Here is a 24,487-nt window from a genome sequence, read left to right as displayed (position 1 = left end):
ATGTCAATCACTTTGACAAATTTAAGGCACTGTGCCGCTTTATCACAATAGGGTATTCTCCAATCCAAGTCATATCCCATTCTACAGTAATGTAACATTATATAATGTGTCAGTTCCCATTAGGTAAGCCCCATTTTGGAGGCTTTCCTTGTGTATCTCTTCCCTTCTTTGCAATTAAACACACATTCTGAGAACTGATATGTAGTCTATATTCTATTTTACCATCTTGTGTGTGTGTGTGTGTGTGTGTGTGTGTGTGTGTGTGTGTGTGTGTGTGTGTTTTCTCAGGACGGATGAATTCAAGGCTTCACTCACTGAGTTGCATGTTATTGCTACCTGATAGTTCACCCAAAATAGTGGGACAGCATGGGAATGAAGTTTCTCACAATGGCAGCCTTGCACCTAATATTCTCAGAGGTTTTGTCACATGAAATTAGAACGAAAACGAGTTTTTGAATGATAATCTCTACTATCTTCATCAGGAACAACTGCCTCCTGCAACGTTCCCAGAGTAATGGTGCAAAATGCCTGGGTATTTATAAATCAGGGAAAATGCTCAGGATAAATGCCTGGGCAAATGTCCAAAATTCATAGATGCCCAGGCATTTACACATTTTACAGATTAATTGATAAGCAGCACTTTGTATTTAAAAAAGTGTTTTGAAACACTGTTTCTTCAGTGGCTGGGTAACCAAGTTTAAAAAGCTGCTTGAGAGTTTTGCAATCGAACTTTTTTAAGTTACTGTTCTCATTTTATCTTCACAATAGTGCATTCATACGAAAGTAGATAAAGAAAAGAGCAGAACAGAAAACTATAGCCTGTCTCAAAAGTCACTGCACCTGACAATATATCCCCCCACCCCCAACTGAAACCAGTTTAACATATAAGAATAAATTTATAATCAAGGAATGCATGCCAGCTGTTTAATACATTCGGTAATAATTTTTTTATCAATAATCATTCTTCAATAACATCCAAATATTTGACACAGATTATAAAGGGTGTCACATTATAAAGTGATGACCTAAGGTCAACGATTTCTATACCAGCTTCTACACAGCACAGTTGTTCAATGCAACAAGTTGGAATGCCAGGATAAAAAGAAAATAAAAATATTGTTCCTCTCTTCTTTACTTTCCTTCTTAGTAATAAACGCAAGTGTAAACATTTACTAACTTTTAATATGGGCAGTATCATCCCAGTCCCTTATTTTAATCAGTAAATTATACACTCTAGCAGTAAATACTTTAAAAAGTACTTTTTATATAAATACCCAAATTTTGGGCATTTAAAACAGTTTTGGGCAAATTCCCAGGCAAATGCCCACTTATAAATATCCTGCCCACCGGGCATTTGCCTGACCCACATCACTATACCAAACACTGTGTAGAAGTCTGTGTTGCTAGTGACATCCCTTGGAATGCAAACAATTCAGCACATTTCTCTGTAGTCTGTAACAGGCAAAGTTTCAACCACCCCTCCCCAAGAAGAAACATGTTTTGGCAAACAGAGCTCCACCTGTTTCTGAAAAGGACCACTTAAATTCAGACATAAAATAGCTGAAGCATGCGTTCAGAAAGAATGGTCATGGTGTTCAACATATTAAATTAGCACTCTCTAAGACACAGAAAAATAAACACTGAACAATCATACAACAATTCATCTATTCTGCTCCTTCCTTTCAATGAGGGCTACAGTTAGCAAAATAGGTATGGTATGGGACTGACATCATATATGAGCTATTTTCCAATCACCAAAGAGGATAAGAGAGATGCTGAACCTATTTTTGACACATTAAATTTGGATTCAGAGTCTCTGACCTCTGCAATATCCCTTGTCATTGCAGATGAAATTACACCAGTCAATAAATCCAGATAATTTCCAATTATTGTGAAGAAGACAAATAGCACATGAGTGATTGTTAATCACTGTCTCATGAATAAACATAAAATTGTATTTTATAAAACAAAAATGTTGTTCTAGACATCAACCTGCTAGGGCACTAGCAGCACAGCCAAAGAAATCTCAACATGAAACAGTTACTTTAACCAGTGACTACAATGTTAGTGGTGAATGGAAATTAGTTCTCAATATTACGCTATTGCCTCTCTGTTTTTGACGGTGTTTTTCTGTTGTCCTCGAAAGGTCTCTTTCCCATAGTAGTCATTTCCACAACGTTCCGGTGTGAGGTTCTATGCCTTCTCCACCAGGGCCATTGGGGAGTTTCACGCACTGAACTGTTAGCTAAGAGACATGTTTCTTTGGCCAGGAATTGATAGTGAAATCATCCATTTTATCACAACTTTTGAGCAGTGTGCCTGACAACAGGCAGCTCCCAGGATGTCCCTGTCCACCTGGCACACTCCCTGCCATCTACGGGAGTGCATTCATGTAGACTTTGCAGGTCCCTTCTTGAATTCCTATTGGCTTTTGATTGTGAACGCATTTTCCCTGTTTCCTTACAATTTTCCACAGCTCATTTCTGCTTGGAGTGGAGCCCAACCTGGGGAAGGGGGTGGGGAGTGGAGGTGGTTGTAATAGAACTCCTCAGAAAGCATCAAATTAGTTGGGTGCCATGACAAGCCAAGGACTGCATGCCAGGTAGGGAGGGGCCAAAGAAGGCTCACCATGTGTACAGATTTGGGAACCTGTTTGCAACTAAATGCAGATTACCCCAATCATCACCGACTTTTGAGGGAATCTCGTACATGAAACGTGTACTGTATCTAGGTTTTGAGATGGTTTACAGAAAATGATATATATATCTGCATAGGAATTGCTAGCATGGAATAACTGTAAGCAAGCTGTTTCCTGTCAAACCAACAGTAGTAATTTTCTTTCACAATTTGCAGGTGTGTAAAGTAACAATGCATCAAAGTGCCACACTATCTGCCTGTGAAGTGAAGATGTATTTGGAAAAGTAACAAGTTCCAACACAGGAGCTGAAAAACTGCATACTAAAATTGGAAGCTATGTATCAGCAGCAATGGAAACCACATAAATATGTTGGAAGATCATAAGAACATCATATGTGAAAACGAAATATGACTTATTGTTTAAAATCTTGACAACATACATGTGCCGCTGCTTTGAAGATCTCAATATTACCAATTTTTAATCAGTCAACAGTTTAAAAGTGGCCAAGGTTCAGGAATGGTATCAATCATCAATTATTTGAGAAAGAGAACTGAGCAAGCACAGGCAGCCATAAAAAGAGATGGGAGTGAAACAAATATGAATTTCAACCATTCAGTAAATTATGTATTACTGTACTTAAAATATAAATTTTACACACAAATGTGTTTGAAAACAAAAGCAAAATCCACTACATGTTCAATGATGATTATTTCACACATAATTCAGTGGTTAAACTTGCTACAGAAAGGGGCACGAAAGAGTTGCCCATGAATTACTTTTTAGTTACATCATTAGTTTCTGTAAGTACAGCATAAAATATGACCACTTTTAAAGGTTGGCGCATTTAGACTGAAAACATTTTGGAAAAAAACTCTTGTTTTTTTCTTTCAGGCATAAGAAATACAAGAGGATTATATTGATATTTTTGAATTAACTGTGAACTTTCTTCTCAAAGAATCGTCTCAAGTAGTATCTTTTCATAATCTAAAGGGGATTCATCATGCAAGTAAATGGCAAGGCAATGTTCTATGGAGTGACGAGGCACACTTTACATTACAGGGTGTAGTGCACACACAGAGCTGCAGAATTTGAGGTACTGGTAAACCGCGTGTTGTGCACAAAGAGCCATTGCACTTGCAGTATGTGACTTTCCGGTGCGGATTCACAACCACCTTTACTCTCGGTCTTTTCTTCTTTGAAAAGAATACATCCAGAGGGCCTGTCAGGTGTATCATGATGTCTGCATGTTACTGAGACCTCCATGTACAGCATGCGATTCCTGATTTGCAAGAGTGCAATAGCGTGGAAACCACTGTTTTCATACATGACAGGTCAACGCCTCATGTCGTTCACCCAGTGAAAGATCTGCTTAATGCAACCTCCTGCAAACATGTTATTTGCAGAGGTTTTCCAGATGCATGGCCTGCAAGACAACCTGATCTAAACTCATGGACTTTTGACTCTGGGGATATCTAAAAGGTCAGTATACAGGAATATGTTGCTCAGATTCCACTGGAAACATTGAAAGCAACTGTTGATCACATCGTTTTATAAATACAGCACCTCACAGACATCTCTGGTGCTCATATTGAAGAAACTGTGTAAGTGGTAGTTAATAATAAAATCAACATTATGCCTTTCTCACTTGTTTGACCTTTTCTGCCAAAATCCTGGTCCTAATCCATTACACATGGAAACATTTCTGTCTTGCACGCACAGGACCAGATTTGCATCCTTTAAAAAAAAAAAAAAAAAAAAAAAAAAGATAAAAATTCATTCTACATCAGTGCTTTGGAATATCTACCAAGTCTGCAGTATAATTATAGTGACCCAGTAGGATGAGAACAGGCAAGCACAGTGAAAAAAACTAAAGAAGACAACTCAACACTGAACTAGAAGTGGTGGAACTGGAACTACGAATGAATGACTGTCAGAAAAAGAATGAGACAGGTCAAACAACACTGAGATGAGAATGAGTAACTGGAACAAGAAACAAGACTGACCAAACTAGACCGGCCACAGTGAATAGTGAACGGCAGTTCCATGAACGAGATTGACCACAACCGACGTGAATGGGCGTTCTTTAGAAATCATTCCTCAATCATTTTGTGCACTTCAGTGAACCGTTCCTTTGGACCCATTCATTTGTGAATGACCGTCCTTATTTTTATATGAGATAATAGCTGAGTACTTTATGTTACCCATGTATGAATGTATTTCAACATTCTATTAGTCCATCTCCTCCTCCCCCTCTCCCTGTCCATCTGCTCCTTCCCCCTCTCTGTCAGTGCATCTCCTCCTCTTTTCTTTCTGTGTCCATCTCCTCCTCTTCCCCCTCTCTCTTCCCATCTCTTCCTTCCCATCTCTATCCATCTCCTCCTCTTTCCTTTCTTTGCCCATTTCCCTCTCCCCCTCTCTTTGTGTATCTACTCCTGTCCCCCTATTTGTGTCCATCTCCTCCATCCCTCTCTGTCTGTCCATCTCCTCCTCCTCCCCTTCACTCTACATCATTCCAATAAGAGGCTGTTGGTTCTTACCCCTACACTATTTCTTTCCAGATCATAACTATTGTGTGTTCCAAATTTGATTGAAATCATTCCACGGGTTTAGGATAAGCTTTTTACCCAGGGATTTGGCCACATGTCAACTATATTTCACATATTCCACACATATTTGTACACATATTTCATCTGCATATCAAGCAAATATCGCTCTGCAGTTTTATTTTTACATAGTTCAATGTTTATGACAATGTATCTCTGAACTGTGTGCCGTACAATGATATAATTTCGCAGGTACATCCAGTGTATATGTTAATACCGTGAATACAGTTGGTAGTAAAGAAGTAATAAATTTAAGCATCATGCTTGCAAAAATGTAGTAAGCGATTTTTTCCTTTCATCAGCACTGTCAACAAGAAAGAGTTTAGTTAAGGTTTGAAATGGTGTGTAAAATTTCTTGCAAGTCACAAAATACTCTCATTCTCAAATACTGGATGAATAAAGTATAGGTATTTGTGTGTCATGGGGTACACTGATTTTTCACCCCAACCCCACCCCTTTCAGAGGTAAGTGGTTCTTATCCCCACAGCAGTAGTTTCCAGACAATAAGTGATGTGTGTACTAAGCTCAGTTGAAGTAAGTGCAATGGTTTAGGTGGAGAGTTGGAACATACATACACATACATACATATGTCCTTTTCATAATTTGTGTGGATTTTTAATCTGCTAAAAAGAATACACATTCCCAATCAATCTTCTGCATTGTTGTATTTTATTTCCGTACTTTCCACTCCATTCTTATTAATGTATGCCCCACACCATATATATATTCTTTTTGCTTGTCTAATAACCGCCTCATCAATTGTGTGTTGGAAACATAACATCACTATTCAATACCAGATATATGATTTCTGTTAGGCTTTGAGTCCCATTTTTTCATATTTCTAATATAGTTGTTATATAATAAATTCTAGCTCATATTCATGTTGTTGTTGTTGTTGTTGTTGTTGTTGTTGTGGTCTTCAGTCCTGAGACTGGTTTGATGCAGCTCTCCATGCTACTCTATCCTGTGCAAGCTTCTTCATCTCCCAGTACCTACTGCAACCTACATCCTTCTTAGTCTGCTTAGTGTATTCATCTCTTAGTCTCCCTCTATGATTTTTACCCTCCACGCTGCCCTCCAATACTAAATTGGTGATCCCTTGATGCCTCAAAACATGTCCTACCAACCGGACCCGTCTTCTGGTCAAGTTGTGCCACAAACTTCTCTTCTCCCCAATCCTATTCAGTACTTCTTCATTAGTTATGTAATCTACCCATCTAATCTTCAGCATTCTTCTGTAGCACCACATTTCGAAAGCTTCTATTCTCTTCTTGTCCAAACTATTTATCGTCCATGTTTCACTTCCATACAGGGCTGCACTCCATACAAATACTTTCAGAAATGACTTCCTGACACTTAAATCTATACTTGATGTTAACAAATTTCTCTTCTTCAGAAACGCTTTCCTTGCCATTGCCAGTCTACATTTTATATCCTCTCTACTTCGACCATCATCAGTTATTTTGCTCCCCAAATAGCAAAACTCCTTTACTACTTTAAGTGTCTCATTTCCTAATCTAATTCCCTCAGCATCACCAAACTTAATTCGACTACATTCCATTATCCTCGTTTTGCTTTTGTTGATGTTCATCTTATATCCTCCTTTCAAGACACTGTCCATTCCATTCAACTGCTCTTCCAAGTCCTTTGCTGTCTCTGACAGAATTACAATGTCATCGGCGAACCCAAAGTTTTTATTTCATCTCCATGGATTTTAATACCTACTCCGAATTTTTCTTTTGTTTCCTTTACTGCTTGCTCAATATACAGATTGAATAACACCGGTGAGAGGCTACAACCCTGTCTTACTCCCTTCCCAACCACGGCTTCCCTTTCATGTCCCTCGGCTCTTATAACTGCCATCTGATTTCTGTACAAATTGTAAATAGCCTTTCGCTCCCTGTATTTTACCCCTGCCACCTTTAGAATTTGAAAGAGAGTATTCCAGTCAACATTGTCAAAAGCTTTCTCTAAGTCTACAAATGCTAGAAATGTAGGTTTGCCTTTCCTTAATCTTTCTTCTAAGATAAGTCATAAGGTCAGTATTGCCTCACATGTTCCAGTGTTTCTACGGAATCCAAACTGATCTTCCCCGAGGTTGGCTTCTATTAGTTTTTCCATTCGTCTGTAAAGAATTCGTGTTAGTATTTTGCAGCTGTGACTTATTAAACTGATAGTTCGGTAATTTTCACATCTGTCAACACCTGCTTTCTTTGGGATTGGAATTATTATATTCTTCTTGAAGTCTGAGGGTATTTCGCCTGTTTCATACATCTTGCTCACCAGATGATAGAGTTTTGTCAGGACTGGCCCTCCCAAGGCCGTCAGTAGTTCCAATGGAATGTTGTCTACTCCGGGGGCCTTGTTTCGACTCGGGTCTTTCAGTGCTCTGTCAAACTCTTCACGCAGTATCGTATCTCCCATTTCATCTTCATCCACATCCTCTTCCATTTACATAATATTGTCCTCAAGTACATCACCCTTGTATAGACCCTCTATATACTCCTTCCACCTTTCTGCTTTCCCTTCCTTGCTTAGAACTGGGTTTCCATCTGAGCTCTTGATATTCATACAAGTTGTTCTCTTATCTCCAAAGGTCTCTTTAATTTTCCTGTAGGCAGTATCTATGTTACCCCTAGTGAGATAAGCCTCTACATCCTTACATTTGTCCTCTAGCCATCCCTGCTTAGCCATTTTGCACTTCCTGTCGATCTCATTTTTGAGACGTTTGTATTCCTTTTTGCCAGCTTCATTTACTGCATTTTTATATTTTCTCCTTTCATCAATTAAATTCAATATTTCTTCTGTTACCCAAGCATTTCTACTAGACCTCGTCTTTTTACCTACTTGATCCTCTGCTGCCTTCACTACTTCATCCCTCAAAGCTACCCATTCTTCTTCTACTGTATTTCTTTCCCCCATTCCTGTCAATTGTTCCCTTATGCTCTCCCTGAAACTCTGTACAACCTCTGGTTCTTTCAGTTTATCCAGGTCCCATCTCATTAAATTCCCACCTTTTTGCAGTTTCTTCAGTTTTAATCTACAGGTCATAACCAATAGATTGTGGTCAGAGTCCACATCTGCCCCTGGAAATGTCTTACAATTTAAAACCTGGTTCCTAAATCTCTGTCTTACCATTATATAATCTATCTGATACCTTTTAGTATCTCCAGGGTTCTTCCATGTATACAACCTTCTTTCATGATTCTTAAACCAAGTGCTAGCTATGATTAAGTTATGCTCTGTGCAAAATTCTACCAGGCGGCTTCCTCTTTCATTTCATAGCCCCAATCCATATTCACCTACTATGTTTCCTTCTCTGCCTTTTCCTACACTCGAATTCCAGTCACCCATGACTATTAAATTTTTGTCTCCCTTCACTATCTGAATAATTTCTTTTATTTCATCATACATTTCTTCAATTTCTTCGTCATCTGCAGAGCTAGTTGGCATATAAACTTGTACTACTGTAGTAGGTGTGGGCTTCATATCTATCTTGGCCACAATAATGCGTTCACTATGCTCTTTGTAGTAGCTTACCCGCATTCCTATTTTCCTATTCATTATTAAACCTACTCCTGCATTACCCCTATTTGATTTTGTGTTTATAACCCTGTAGTCACCTGACCAGAAGTCTTGTTCCTCCCGCCACCGAACTTCACTAATTCCCACTATATCTAACTTTAACCTATCCATTTCCCTTTTCAAATTTTCTAACCTACCTGCCCGATTAAGGGATCTGACATTCCACGCTCCGACCCGTAGAACGCCAGTTTTCTTTCTCCTGATAACGACATCCTCTTGAGTAGTCCCCACCCGAAGATCCGAATGGGGGACTATTTTACCTCCGGAATATTTTACCCATGAGGACGCCATCATCATTTAATCATACAGTAAAGCTGCATGCCCTCGGGAAAAATTATGGCTGTAGTTTCCCCTTGCTTTCAGCCGTTCGCAGTATCAGCACAGCAAGGCCGTTTTGGTTATTGTTACAAGGCCAGATCAGTCAATCATCCAGGCTGTTGCCCTTGCAACTACTGAAAAGGCTGCTGCCCCTCTTCAGGAACCACACGTTTGTCTGGCCTCTCAACAGATACCCCTCCGTTGTGGTTGCACCTATGGTACGGCTATCTGTATCGCTGAGGCACGCAAGCCTCCCCACCAACAGCAAGGTCCATGGTTCATGGGGGGGGGGGGCTCATATTCATATTGTGCTAGTATGACATGATCATCTGCAAATGTTAATGACCTCTATTGTAAGTCATCCATAAAAAAAAAAAAAAGCTCCGTCTTTAGGCCACAAGTGGCCCTTCCGGGACCGCCCGGCCGCCGTGTCATCTTCCGAGGAGGATGCGGATAAGGAGGGGCGTGTGGTCAGCACACCGCACTCCCGACCGTTAGGACGGTATTCTTTGACCGAAGCCGCTACTAATCGGTCGAGTAGCTCCTCAATTGGCATCACGAGGCTGAGTGCACCCCGAAAAATGGCAACAGCACGTGGCGGCGGGATGGTGACCCATCCAAGCGCCGGCCACGCCCGACAGCGCTTAACTTCGGTGATCTCACGGGAACCGGTGTAGCCACTGCGGCAAGGCCGTTGCCAAGTCATCCATAGTTGATCAATAATCTTCAGTCAGCCGCATCCACATACAAACTGAATTAAATAGGTGATATATGGCAACCCTGTCTGAATACTTTTGCGAGGTTGAATAATTTTTATCCTCTTTTAATCAACAACTACTGTCTAAGGACATTTCCATAATCATCTTTAACAGATGGTGATCCATATCTAGATGCCGCACAGTGTTGTTTTAGAATCAGTGTCACATGTCTTTACTGACTCTACGAATATGAGTTACTCTTTTTCTACAGCTATACATTTTTCCATTAGCTGTGGTAAGATAAAAAGGTTAACTGTACAAGATCTATCTGATCTAAGTTCATTTTGCTCATCCTCAACATAGTGGTCAATATTCTGTCTGATTTTCTTACATAATGTTTCCAAATAATTGGCTCACTGCTTTCAACACTTAAAGCAGTTATGGTCTCTTCTCTTTCCCTTGAAAATGGGAACTATACATTACTTTTTCCATTCTGATATCGTTTCAGTTTGTTGACAACTGTTAGTGATATGGTTCTTCTCTTCCTTTCTAGTGGTATCCTATAGCTGTCAATAACCCCACAAAAATATTTCCAGGACCAAGTGTTTTACAGTTTCCTGTACTATAAATGATAAAGAGCTATCCACAAAATAAGATCTGTAAACAACTAAAAGAACACAAAATGTAACACATCAAAGCACTTTATAATAATATGAAGTAGAGACCCTAGATTCATTTAGGCACAATCGTCTTTTGTGTCGAGATGTGTAAAATCAGACTGGACAAGCTAGTAGGTGTAAGAATGCTCAGAAAATCTTTCTCAAGCAAAGTTTGTAATAAGTCATTGCACTGCAGCCACTAAATGGGAAATACAGTGTCATAAAAACATCTGCTAACCATCTCTTTTTCATGTCTTTGTGAATCTGACAGTTTCCTTGTTTGGAAGTGATTCCAGGATGAGAAATCCATCAAATAAGACATTGTTGCCACTTGGCTATCACTAACGGCAGCAGAGAGCTTCTATAAGGAGTGTAAGATACACTGTTTTGTTATGAAACATAACTTGAACATACATGACAAATATGCTAAAATAGAGTTAAGACTTGTACTGCAGTTCCCAATAAACTGTTTCGTTACACTAGTCTTCTTTTAATTGACTAGTAGAGTCAGGCAATCCTTGTAATAATCCATGAATGACCACTTCAGAGCAGTTCATAACTGTAGCTCAATTAAGGTATCATGTCACCAATATAATCACATTCCTCCAGACTGCATGCCACCACTGCACAATAAGTACTGTTATGTGTTATCCATATATGGGAACTCTGCACAACTGATCACAGTTATACACCTATGTCTTTTTTTCTCTGTCTGTGTGTGTGTGTGTGTGTGTGTGTGTGTGTGTGTGTGTGTGTGTGTGAGAGAGAGAGAGAGAGAGAGAGAGAGAGAGAGAGAGAGAGAGAGAGAGTGTGAATCTTTTTGTTTTAAGAAGTACACATTTACAATGTTCAAGCTCCATTATAAAAGCACATACATAATATTTATGAGATAGGACCAAAAAAAGTAAAAAACTTTACCTCTTTTTCTTTACGTTTTTCTTTCTTTTCTTTCTTTTCTTTGATCTTCTCTTTGAGTTTTTCTTTCTTCTCTAATTTGATTTTCCTTTTTTCTCCTTTTTCTTTCTTTGCTTTCAGCTTTTTTTCCTTCTTCTTCTTTGCTTTATCTTTTCTCTCCCTTCGGTGCTCTTTCACTTTCTAGAAGAAAAGTAGAAAAATACACAGAAATCAGTAAGTACAGAAACGCACAGCAGCATTGCAGAAAACCTCCACTTACATGATTAAAACAGCCCTTTTGTGTATTACAGAGCTTTAGTAAGGACTTTGGCACTTTAAATACAATACATATGAATTTAGGTAACTTACAATATTGGTTTAGGGGTAACTTTTAGGCAAAACAATAAAATGGTCATGAAATAGCAACATTCAGTTGACATTACTGCTACTTGTGATATGACTGAAGTACTACAGAAAAGCAATGTCTTGGCAAACTTGGAATCAGTATGTCAGATGTCACTTATGCAGTAGCAGCAGTAGATGGCAGCAAAGCATTAATTTCGTTTCATAATTCTGTGGGATCAGCAGCTAAATGTGAAACATATACTCAATTTTTACAGCAAACTTTTGAAAATGTTACAGAATAGGGCAATCAGTAAAGCAAAGTACACATGTAATAAGGCACTGGTAAATAAACTAAATTTAGGATCCAGCTACAGGACGTGAACATTACAAGACTTGCCTATGCAGATGATGTAGCACTAATAAGTAGTTCCAAAAGAGAATTAATCAGAATGATGCAAAATTACTACAAAATTGCTGAGAAAACAGGATTACATGTTAATGAAGAAAAGATAGAATACCTGCAAATAAGTAAGAAAACCAGGAAAGATGCACCTCTGACTGTAGATGGATTCAATTTCAAGACTGTTGACCACTTCAAGTACCTAGGAAGTCTTTTTAGTAATAACAACAGAAAAGATATAGAAATAGATGCCCGTTTATCAACAGCAAACAAGACACTTTTTAGTTTCATCAAAATTTTAAGAAAAAGATCACTTAGCAGTAACTTCAAAATCTGCTTATATCAATCAACCATTATACCTGTGATGTTATATGGATGTGAAACATTAATATTTAGAAAGAAAGATGAAGAAAAAATGTTAATATTTGAAAGAAAAGTACTAAGAAAAATTTTTGGACCTGTATACGACGAAAATAACATGGAATGGAGAATAAGAAGAAATGAAGAATTAAGAGGGCTGTACAAACACCGTAACATCGTCGAAGTGCTCAAGAGGAGAAGGTTGAATTGGGCAGGCCATATAGCAAGAATGACAGAATAGACTACCTAGAATGGCATTCAGCAGAACAACAGAAGGAACGTGAAGAAGAGGAAGACCCAGAATCAGATGGCTGGATAACATTCGGGAGGACACAATGAGTATGAACAGCAGCAGTAACTGGACAAACGGCGCATTGGACAGGCAGAAGTGGAAGAGGCTCATAGAGCAGGCGTATGGTCGATAAGGCCCTTGCCACATGTTAAAAAAAGTATGCAGTATGTTTGCATTACAGTATCACATTAAGTCAACAGCACTTTCATGAAACAATGCCATCTAAAGTTATTTTTTAATTTATCAGGATGAATGTCTACACACTTCCAGGTAACATAAAATTGGGAGATGAAAAATTCACGATCTGGGATATTATAACAGTGGAAGTGAACACCACCACTGCTTTCTGAAACCTACCAGGATAGGATCACATGAGACCAAGAGGTTGGTAAAAGTGATCAGACAAAAGAGTATAAAAACCGTGCTCTGACAGATCAGGGCAAGGGATGTTGGGTTCAATTCTGGCAGTGCCATGAATGTCAAAAGGCATATTTATCAAATGCACAGCTTTAAAAATAAATAGATAAAATATAACACAAACAATAAAAAATTCTGGGTTAACATATAATGAATCATGGAATGTCCTACTATGAATTGGAGTGAGTGGAGAGATATTGTGTAATAGCAGCACTACCAGACGGAATAAAAATAGCACACAACAGAGCAACATGGAAAGAATAGGGTTTCCTGCAAGGTTCAATACTTGGCCCAATCCAGTTCTTAATGTATATACAGGGCAAATCAAAAAAATACACACTTAAATGAAGATAAGTGTTGTGACTCGCCAATCATTCAAAGCTCCGCCGCGCAATTACGCGCGTCCTCTACGTGCGGCGCTGTCTGCCAGCCCTGCAGCAGCTGCGCCACCTAAGCGGCCAGCCGAGCAGCGGCCGCTAGACTGGGACTCAGTGCTCATTCGAATGCTAACGTGTACACATGTAGCAGCATTAGGAACAGGCGTTGCCGGCACACGAGGCCGAAGCTGGTCCGAATGACGCACTGCAACACCCGTGTCTGTCTGGATTTCATACAGGCGTCTGCCACGGTGTCGTAAGATGCAGCCCGGGCTCCATTTTGGCCGCCTGCCATATCCTCATACCCAGACGAGGTTGTCCGCGGTGAACCGGCCAAGTGAAGGCACCCGCGGGCATGAGGTGGAAGGCCGCAGAAGATGAAGTAGCGTGCGGGGCTGTCGGCCATGTAAGAGCTCAGCCGGGCTGTGGTCGCCCATGGGGGTGAAACGGTAAGACGCCAGAAACTGGAGAAGCGCATCATCAGCAGCAGAAGAAGTCAGAAGTTTCCGCATCTGAGCCTGTTCCTAATGCTGCTACATCTTACCTGCAAAATCTCCTTGAACAGCAAACGTTTCTTACAGCGGCGATTTGCGATTTCGTCGTGGCATCAAATGCGGGGCGTTTCTCGTCATTGGTTATACCTCCCTTTCCTCCTTACGACAAGATGGCGGAAGACTGGTCTGATTATGAAAAACGTCTTCGACAGCACTTCTTGGCATTTCATGTCACGGACGAACAACCATGTAAGTCTCTGTTCCTTTCCTTGATTTCACCTCAAATGTATCGATTGTTGTCGCAATTGGCTCCTTTGAAGGATCCTGCGTCTTTGTCCTTTGCCCAAATGTGCTCACTTCTGTCTGTCTATTTTCAAAAGCAAACGCATATGGTAGCCTCTCGTGTTGCCTTTTATCATTGTAAAAAACAGCCACATCAATCCTATCGTGCTTGGGCTGCTGAAGTTCACGGCCTCAGTCGAAAGTGTCAATTTGTTACTGACGTTCACAAAGAATCCTATGCCGATTCCATGGTACGGCATGTTATTATCCGGTTGGCGCCCGACAAAGAAGTTCGGCAATGGGCCCTTCAGATGGCAAATCCGACTCTAGATGAAGTTCTCTCCATTGCGCAGTATTTTGAAATTTCTCGCGCCGCTGGGGTGCAAATAGAGGCGTAGGGTGGTGTCGGGGAAATACAACCTCTGTGCACTGTTGACGATGCGTGCGGCGCGTCCCCGCCGGCCGACGTGGCCGCAGTGCGCTCCCACGCGCAGCCTCGGCCTAACTGTAAACAACGCGCTAAGAAACTGCAGCAAAACCCCCGGCAACTTCCTTCATGTCCGCGGTGTTTTACGAAACATTCACGAGAGAATTGTCCCCGACATTGGGCTGTGTGTCACAATTGCAAAAAGAAAGGTCATGTGTCTTCCGTTTGCAAATCCGACCGCATACATGATGTTCATGAACATGACGCTGATTCTGATTCTGTGATGTCTGTCAATTGCACTTCTTCCCTTTCAGGGAAGTTATTCCTCACTGTCCAAATCCTTGGTCGAGATGTTCGCATGCAGGTGGATACCGGTTCTGCTGCCACTATAATTAATTCTCAGACGTATCTTCAGTTGGGTTCTCCACTCGTGTCACCTGTCACTCGGCAATTACGGACGTACAATTAACAGAAGATTTCTCTCTTGGGACAATTTAATGCTGAGGTATCTTTCAAATCCATCGTTCGCACTGTTCCCATATTTGTGGTCGACCAGAGCAACGGAGAAAATCTTTTTGGTTTCGATGCCTTTCGTGTTTTTGGGTTCTCCATAGATGAATCTGTCAATATTGTCTCTGATGCTATTCCTTATGCTCAACTGGATTCCTTGTCGACGACATTTTCGTCCCTTTTTTCTCCTGGGTTAGGCCGTGCAAACGACTTTGAAGCTCATATCACGCTCAAACCCACTGCTCGGCCTAAGTTTTTTCGGGCTCGGCCCATTCCTGTGGCCCTTCGTGATCGGGTAAAACGGGAGTTGGATCGTCTCACTACTTCAGGGGTCTTGCTTCCTGTCACTTCCAGTGAGTGGTCCTCTCCTGTTGTTGTCGTTGCTAAGCCAAATGCTGATATTCGTCTCTGTGGCGATTTCAAAGCCACTGTAAATGCTCAATGCCTCATCGACACTTACCCTATGCCCCATCCTGAAGAACTGTTCACTAAACTTGCTGGAGGCAAGTATTTTTCTAAAATTGACATGTCAGAAGCTTATCATCAACTTCCTCTTGACGCTGCTTCCCGGCAGATTCTGGTCATTAACACGCCTTTCAGCCTCTATCAATACCAACGCTTGCCATTCGGGGTTGCTAGTGCCCCTGCTCTCCTTCAGCGATTCTTGGAACAAATATTGCTCCCTGTCCCTGGGTGTATCAATTACATGGACGACATTGTTGTCACTGGCTCCACCACTGAAAAACATCTTCAAAATCTCCGCACACTTTTTCATGGCTTACAGACAGCCGGTCAGAAATCAAAATTTTTTCAGGCATCTATCACGTACTTGGGGTTTCAACTCTCTCGGGATGGTATTCGTCCGCTTCAGCAAACTGTTGCTGCGATCAATGCCCTTCCTCGCCCTACATCTGTTGAGGAACTGCAGGCCTTCTTGGGGAAAATAGCATACTATCACAAGTTTTTACCGTCTGCGGCTTCGGTGGCTCAGCCGTTGCATCGCCTGTTGCATAAAAACGTGCCTTTTCACTGGTCCGCGTCATGCGATGCGGCTTTCCAGAAATTGAAGACTATGCTGAAACAGGCCCCGTGCCTGGCTACTTATCGACCTGGCCAACATCTTGTTCTTGCCACAGACGCCTCTCAATACGGGGTTGGTGCAGTCATTGCGCACCGTTTTTCTGACGGTTCGGAACAACCCATTGCTTATGCCTCCAAAACGCTCACGGATGCCCAACAAAAGTATTCTCAAATTGAGAAAGAAGCTTTGGCAATTATTTATGCTCTTCATAAGTTTGGTGTTTTTCTCTATGGCTCTAAATTTCATCTTGTTACGGATCACAAACCACTTGTTTCCTTGTTTCATCCATCAACATCACTTCCCGACAAGGCTGCACACCGCCTCCAGCGTTGGGCTCTTTCCTTGTCTCGTTTCAATTATGAGATTCATTTCCGGCCAACGGCTCAACATGCAAATGCTGATGCTCTGTCTCGCCTTCCCATGGGTCCTGATCAGGCATTCGATAGGGATGAACTTTTGTGTTTCCACCTGGATGTTGCCGAGCAGCGGGTTGTGGACGGGTTCCCCATCACTGGGGACAGGCTGGCGGCTGCTACGGGTTCTGACCCTACCCTCTCCTGGGTTTTACCCTGTATTCAGAAAGGTTCACCAGATTGCCCATCCGCTAAGACTTCTGATCCGTTGCGGAACTACTACGTTTTGCGCTACCGCGTCACGGCTAGGGATGGTGTTATCCTCCTTTCCACTGACAATGCTTCGCCGCGTGTTGTGGTACCTGCGTCTTTGCATGCTTCGGTCTTGCGCCTCCTTCACCAAGGGCACTGGGGTGTGTCTCGCACAAAATCTCTGGCGCGCCGTCATGTGTACTGGCCTGGCATCGACTCTGAAATAGCACACATGGTCACTGCCTGCGGCCCTTGTGCGTCACAGGCCGCTGCCCCGAAGTCATCTTTGTCACCGTGGCCTTCGCCTGAGAAGCCCTGGGAGCACATTCATGCTGACTTTGCGGGACCCTTTTTAGGTACTTATTGGCTCCTCATAATTGACGCCTACTCTAACTTTCCTTTCATTGTCCGTTGCACGTCGCCTACCACCGCGGCAACCACCAGTGCTCCCCGGCTGCATTTTTTCTTTGGAAGGCCTCCCCTCTACTCTTGTTATTGATAATGGTCCGCAATTTGCCTCTTCCGAATTTGCGGATTTTTGTGCTCGTCACGGCGTTATGCATGTCACGGCCCCGCCGTTCCATCAACAATCCAACGGTGAGGCTGAACGACTGGTCCGCACATTTAAGGCTCAGATGCGGAAACTTCTGACTTCTTCTGCTGCTGATGATGCACTTCTCCAGTTTCTGGCGTCTTACCGTTTCACCCCCATGGGCGACCACAGCCCGGCTGAGCTCTTACATGGCCGACAGCCCCGCACGCTACTTCATCTTCTGCGGCCTTCCACCTCACGCCCGCGGGTGCCTTCACTTGGCCGGTTCACCGCAGACGACCTCGTCTGGGTATGAGGATATGGCAGGCGGCCAAAATGGAGCCCGGGCTGCATCTTACGACACCGTGGCAAACGCCTGTATGAAATCCAGACAGACACGGGTGTTGCAGTGCGTCATTCGGACCAGCTTCGGCCTCGTGTGCCGGCAACGCCTGTTCCTAATGCTGCTACATCACCTTCGGCTCTACCTGACGCTCGGGATCTTGGCATCTCTCAATACACACAACGCAGCCCTCTCACCGTCATAGCGATGCCAGCACAAGAACGGACGCCACCAGGAGATGTGCCCATGCATGGGGCCCCAGCAGATTCGACCCCTACGTCTCCTGTCATCTCGACCCGTTATCATCAGGGACACTTCCGTCCGTACGGGAAGCCGCCTCCTCGAGACTTTACGGCGAGTCAAACAACGCCTATGGACGTTAGCCATCTCCAGGACACCTCCATCAAGACCAGTGCAACAATTTCAAAGGGGGGAAAAGTGTTGTGACTCGCCGATCATTCAAAGCGCCGCCGCGCAATTACACGTGTCCTCTATGTGCGGCGCTGTCTGCCAGTCATGCAGCAGCTGCGCCACCTAAGCGGCCAGCCGAGCAGCGGCCGCTAGACTGGGACTCAGTGCTCACTCGAATGCTAACGTGTACACGTCTTGCTTGTCAACTTACTCTGTGACTTATATGTGTTGTGTCGTTCTGAAATACATGTGTTAAACTTGACGTTATAACAATAAGCTTATATATTATCATCAGTGTTACAGTGGCTCAAAGCGATATAATTACAGTGAAATGTTCAAACTGCAAAGCACCCACGTTCAAACACTATGGAGCATGATACTGTACAGTCAAGATCACATCTTCCACAGTGTGAGCCAACGAGCATTCCACTCTCATTTAAATAGATGGCCGAAAGGGCCAGTCTACAGGAATTGTGAAATGAACCCTGTCGTCCAGGACCACATGCCACAAAGAGTGCAGATTCACCATGAGATGGGGAAACTCACAGGCATCTATTGTCTATTGATGCCTAAGTGTTGTAGTGTGCGAGTGAGACAAGACAGACAAGAACCTATGTCATAGGGAAACCCAGTAAAATCCGTTTGTGGCCAAGGAGACATAGCAGTGTTAAATATGGTGGACCTAAGATCGGCCATAAAGGGAAACACTTATGGAAACTATTAATTCTGTAATAACTCAGGGAATTCAGTCACAGTTATTTTAATCTACCGTCCTTCAGAAATCTTCATGGTGATCCCAATTAAACTTTAATATTGATCATATCTATAATAGTTTAGGATTGACTGTTAAAGTGATATTAACAAGTTTTGTAACAAAAACCTGAATGCTAAAATCTGAACACTTTGGTCGATACTAATGATCGACATTTCATATAGAAGCGCATTATTAACATGACAAATGTTGTAAATATCAACTCTGTAACTTCATTTGTTTAAAGGATATAGTAAATTTAAATTATCAGTATTTTCCGTTAAGCATCAGATCATCATTTCCTCCACACAAAACACATTGAATGATGACAGCATGACACCTTATTGAACCATCAGGTAATAGAACATTTTTTGTAAAGTTTAGTGCATAATAGTTACTTTTGTTCTTTATTTATTTATCAGAAAGCACATTGGTGCAAGGCTACTGGCCATGTCATTCAAAGCTAAGAAGAAAATTGTATTGGTTTTATGTAAAAGAATTTAACATTTATTATGTAATGGTTATTATTGTTACTTTATTTAGAATGTGAAAGTGGTCACACTTCGATTATTTAAATATGTTAAAATGTAAAATAATGTAGACTGAGCTGTAGCCAATCCAATGGACGGCTTCAGGAAAGGAAACTGCCCTAGTCAGTTGAGCGAGGATATTTGGCGTGCGGGAAATGCAGCTGAGGACAGGCAGGGGCAAGTGCTGGTGCAGATGTGAAAGCAGACAGTTCAGATGGAGACACCAAAGGGTACAGTTTGGATGCAGACGTGAAAGCGGACAGTCGGTCTTTAGGCAGCTAGGAAGTGAAACGAATAAGAAAATTTCGTGTTGTGTGGTATCACGGGACTTAGTCTCTGAGCAGTGAGCAGCCAATGCACTGTTATCAAGATAGACATGTGCATCCCTATGAAAGAGGGGTGCTGTACTATATTGTTGGAAGTAAAAAAGTTCATCACTAAACAAAGCAGAAATGAATGGTAAAATTACTGAGTCCAGCTTCTCCAGGTACCTTCAAAAAACAAGTCTAATCAGTCCACTTAATGATAACCTGCACCAAACATTAAGTCCCGGCCCAAAGCATTGACCACTCGCTCAACATTAACACGTGGATTTCACAGGGCCCATTACAAACAGTTATACCTGTTTAAAATGCTATTTAATTTAAATTGTACCACATCAAACCATACCATTTTGGAAACAAATTAGCATCATGTTCCACCTGCATCAGAAAGCATTCACTAAAATGAGTTGTTCTGTCTTGGTCATCCTCATTCAACGTGTGCAACAACTGTGGAATGTAAATTTTCTATTTTACTCTGCGCAAAATACAGCTTACACTTGCCCTACTCATGCCTGTTTCAAATGCACATTGTTGTGCTGACTTCTGCGGTTAGCATGTGAATGCACCTAACAAGCCGCAAGGGGTAGCCGAGCAGTCTGAGGCGCCTTGCCACAGTCCGCGCGGCTGTCTCTGTCGGAGGTCCGAGTCCTCCCTCGGGCATGGGTGTGCATGTTGTCCTTAGTGCAAGCTAGTTTAAGTTAGACCAAATAGTGTGTAAGCTTAGGGACCGATGACCGTAGCAGTTTGATCCCTTAAGATCCAATTTTTTTGCATTTAACATCTGAGCAGAAGGCTCATCACTAGTTCCTGTGCGTGGCCAAGCTGATCATCACTTATGCATCTCCATAATTGTTCCAGCAGTTTTGAACTTATCGCGAAGGCGAGCAATGCTTACGCATGTTGGTTGTTGAGTTCCATGGTCCTGATTCCAATGTCATTGCACTTCACTGATGTTCTCAAACTTCCTATAGCATTTGACAATGCTTCTTCATTTGCGTTTGTGCCATGGCCTCACTTTGTACACTGACATCAGTGCACCACAACACTACTACCACCTGTTGCTCAAAATCACTGTACTACATGTTCAATCTATACCCACTGAAATTTCAAAGTGTACAGTTTGTATAGCCAGTTTTAAAGTGTATATACATTTTCTGATCTACCCTGTAAATGATATACCAAAGTCACAAGAGGATTCTTCAAAAGCTATGATGTTTATTGATGTTACTGATAACAGGCCCAAATGTATCCACACTACACACAGTTAGGAGAGCAAGTTTAAGCCAATTTCACTATTCACAATATACAGCTTAACTCTTCATATTACAAAATTTCAGAGAAATAAAAATTACTCACAGGTGCCAAAAGTGAGGATCAATGTGCACACATAAATGAAACTCAATGTGTGAAATTCCTTGGCATACAGGTGGTTAGGAAACTGAGGTGGCGCCAGCATATGTATGTATGTATAAGCCAACTACAAATTTAGATTCTGTTTCCTTTGCATTTATAAATCTGTTTTACTCTGTTGAGCTACAGGTGGAGCTGCTAGTGTAATTTGCATCCTTTCACTAAATTGTGTCCAATGGAAGGGTTCAGAATGGAGTTTTATATTCTGGTGCACAAGTCTTTTAACAGATTACCAGCAGAATTCAGATAAGAAATTGGATATCCTCTCATATTCAAAAAATTATTTAAAGGACTGTTTTGTTAGTCACATCTTTAATTTATCAGCATATTTCAGCTGAGGGATGTAAACTGCAGTCAACATCTGACTTAGGTGATAATCTACAACTCGTCAAAACCTCCAATATGCAGAAACAGTAAATAATATATTACCATCAGAATCATGCTGGAAACAATGAAAAACCACTGAATTTAGAAAACCATGTAAATGTTCTGATGAAGGAAGATTTAAGATCTCATTTAATTAGGAAAATACTGCAAACAAAAGACTGGAACTTGCAAGCACATAAATTTATTTCTAATAGAAATTAGCTCAACTTAAATACAGTAAAGTATGACATACACTACCAAATGTACACCTATACAAAGTACAAAACTTCATTGGCCATTCAACTGCTGAAGCTACAACAATATCTTTTCACAGTTGCAAAACATGGAAGAGCGAAATGATATTGGAAGAGGTAGATGTTTGAGCAAGTACCTGCCTCTGTAACAGAGGTCACCCATGCATGCTAGCTTAGTGGTCCTCAAAAAGTAATTAGCTAGTTAGAATTCGGATGCTGGGAGAAATTTTGATCACCAACATTTGCCTGACAAGCAGAAGAGAGATGATTGGATGTAATTCTTGATAATCCGACTGCACATCAATGACCTGGGTTAAACCGAAACCTCTTTGGAGCGGGGCATGTTATACCATTGACGGTAATTCATCCATCGGGTGTTGGTGCTATTCAAGAGAAGTAGATTGTATAATGGCACCAGTTTTCAGCCATTCCCTTCTTCTCTCTCTCTCTCTCTCTCTCGAGAACAACATAAGCATAAAAGTATAACCTAGACAAACTTATCATAGTTATTTATATGAAACAGTTACACTTAAGACATAACACACAAAGTTCACAAAGGAAAACATCCAATGAAGTTTAAATAAATAAAATCATTATGGCTGAATACTCAGGGAACTTCCCAGTCAATAACCACACAAAATTTTACTTTTACCCCAAGTGCGCGGATTAATTTCCACTGAGAGGCTGGCATTAAAGTAACTACCACACACATCCATTGGTTGAAGTTCGAAACATGCTGAAGGTAGATAGCACGAACAAAATATATTCTAAGGTGTAACTGCATGTTATTTTCCTAGTGTGAAAAAATGCACCTGCCTGAAATTCATGGCAATTTAAAAACTTATTATATCCATGACATTTAAAGTAACATGTGAGGTGGAACACATTTCAAATAAACTTAATGTAATGTCATGGGAATCTATGATAAACTAGAGACCGACTTGAGGACTACATATATTGTTGACAAAAGTGTAGTAGTTGGTTTTGGGAATGGAAAAATCACATAACAAAGGAATTTTCACTATATTCTTCCCAGATATGAGTGCTATAAACAACCTGCAAGTCATGAACAGAATTATATAAAGGACCAGCGCATCTGAATTACCAGCATCTCTGAAATTCACTGATTTTGAGGGAGGTTTTTATTTAGTTCCAACAAAATTAGTACTAACATCACCTGAGAAATAAAACACTGATTCAACCTTTGGTGATAGAAGGATAAATATATATGTCAATATTAAAGCTTCCACTGGACATTAGGATGGAAAGAAATTTCAGAATGGACAGAAGAGTCAGGCACGCAAAGTAATTGACAAGAGTAATATTGTAATGAACAAGGGAATAAACACAGAAACATTTAAGAATATAGGTCAAATAAACATCGTGGAACAGAAAATAAAACTGGGATTTGGAACAGAGCTTCATGCAGGTCAACACAGTTAATGTTACAAAATTGTACTGCAAAAACTATGTTTACCAAAGGGTAATCAATCTTAACTTAAAAAGAGCTGCAAAAGAAATCAAGCAATCTATCTCACTGCCAATGTAAACACTGCTACATATGCACACTTACAAATATGCACTTAATACCAGTAATAAGAGAAAGGCAATATTCCACAGAACCAGCACTCCATATTGTATGAACCAGCACATTTACCACCAAAATACTGCCAATGTGAGAAAAATTATCTCTAAAAACAAACCACTAAAATATTTAAACATGTGAAGATAAGGCTTTGTAAAAACAGCAATATTCCATATATTCTAAAACACACAGTTGGACAATTCAGAAATTAGTAAAAAGATTTCTTATGTCTTTTCTAGAGTAAAAATGGACTGGACTGTTTCACCAGAATCTTTCAAAAGATTTATTTCACTGCCTAATGGAGCATATATTCTGTGTGATATTGTAAACCTACCTTAAAATTTTAGCACATAATATATTTTCATATGACATTCAAAGCATCCCTGAAAATGGTATAGAAGCATACACAGAGAAATGCACAAAGGCAAACATTTGATTAAATTTTTTATCTATCACTACAGAAAGAAGCAAACTACAACAATGACATGGAATAATAGCTGAATTATTGTTTCAAACAATAGAAAATAATAAAGGGCAGCAACAGAACACAGTCTGAATGCTTTGAAGTGAAAGAGTAATTTCACAAGGATTACCCATCACAAATGTTAGATATTACAGCATTCAAGGACTTGAACGTCAAACATGGTTAATAGGAACTGCACAGAGACAGTCAATAGGAAGATGGTCGAGGATTTCTTGAGTAACACAGGTATCATAAATCTGAATACAAGTAATGAGAGATACACTATCAATAAGAGATGGCAAATGCCATCACAAACGCTGCCAATCTGTTAATCCATATTTGGATGAAAATGTACATTTAAGCACGTGGAATGAGGACAGCTACCAAAGAAAAGGTGAAAGTCTCAAACAAATGATAACATGAACAAATTAGTGTAACATACCAAGTGTCTCGTCACTTTTATAATCCAGGATACATTCAGTCATCGAGTGTAATTATATTATAGTATTAATTGTTAATTTCTCATATGATACT

The 24,487-nt window shown here is 40.9% G+C and overlaps 1 protein-coding gene across 2 annotated transcripts in view; it reads right to left on the bottom strand.

Moving 5' to 3' along the window:
* LOC126248672 (transcription initiation factor TFIID subunit 3) overlaps positions 1 to 24,487 on the bottom strand; it is a 324,519-nt gene that overhangs the window by 175,639 nt on the left and 124,393 nt on the right. For both annotated transcript variants that reach the window (XM_049949903.1, XM_049949904.1), the window contains exon 5: positions 11,420 to 11,596. In XM_049949903.1, coding sequence (XP_049805860.1) covers positions 11,420 to 11,596 — 177 coding nt within the window. The remainder of the gene's footprint in view (positions 1 to 11,419; positions 11,597 to 24,487) is intronic.

Source organism: Schistocerca nitens, chromosome 3, assembly GCF_023898315.1.
Source record: "Schistocerca nitens isolate TAMUIC-IGC-003100 chromosome 3, iqSchNite1.1, whole genome shotgun sequence".
NCBI classification, from domain to species: Eukaryota; Metazoa; Arthropoda; class Insecta; order Orthoptera; family Acrididae; genus Schistocerca; species Schistocerca nitens.
Note: the sequence above shows the minus strand (reverse complement) of the source record. Positions and strands in the feature narration are given on the sequence as shown.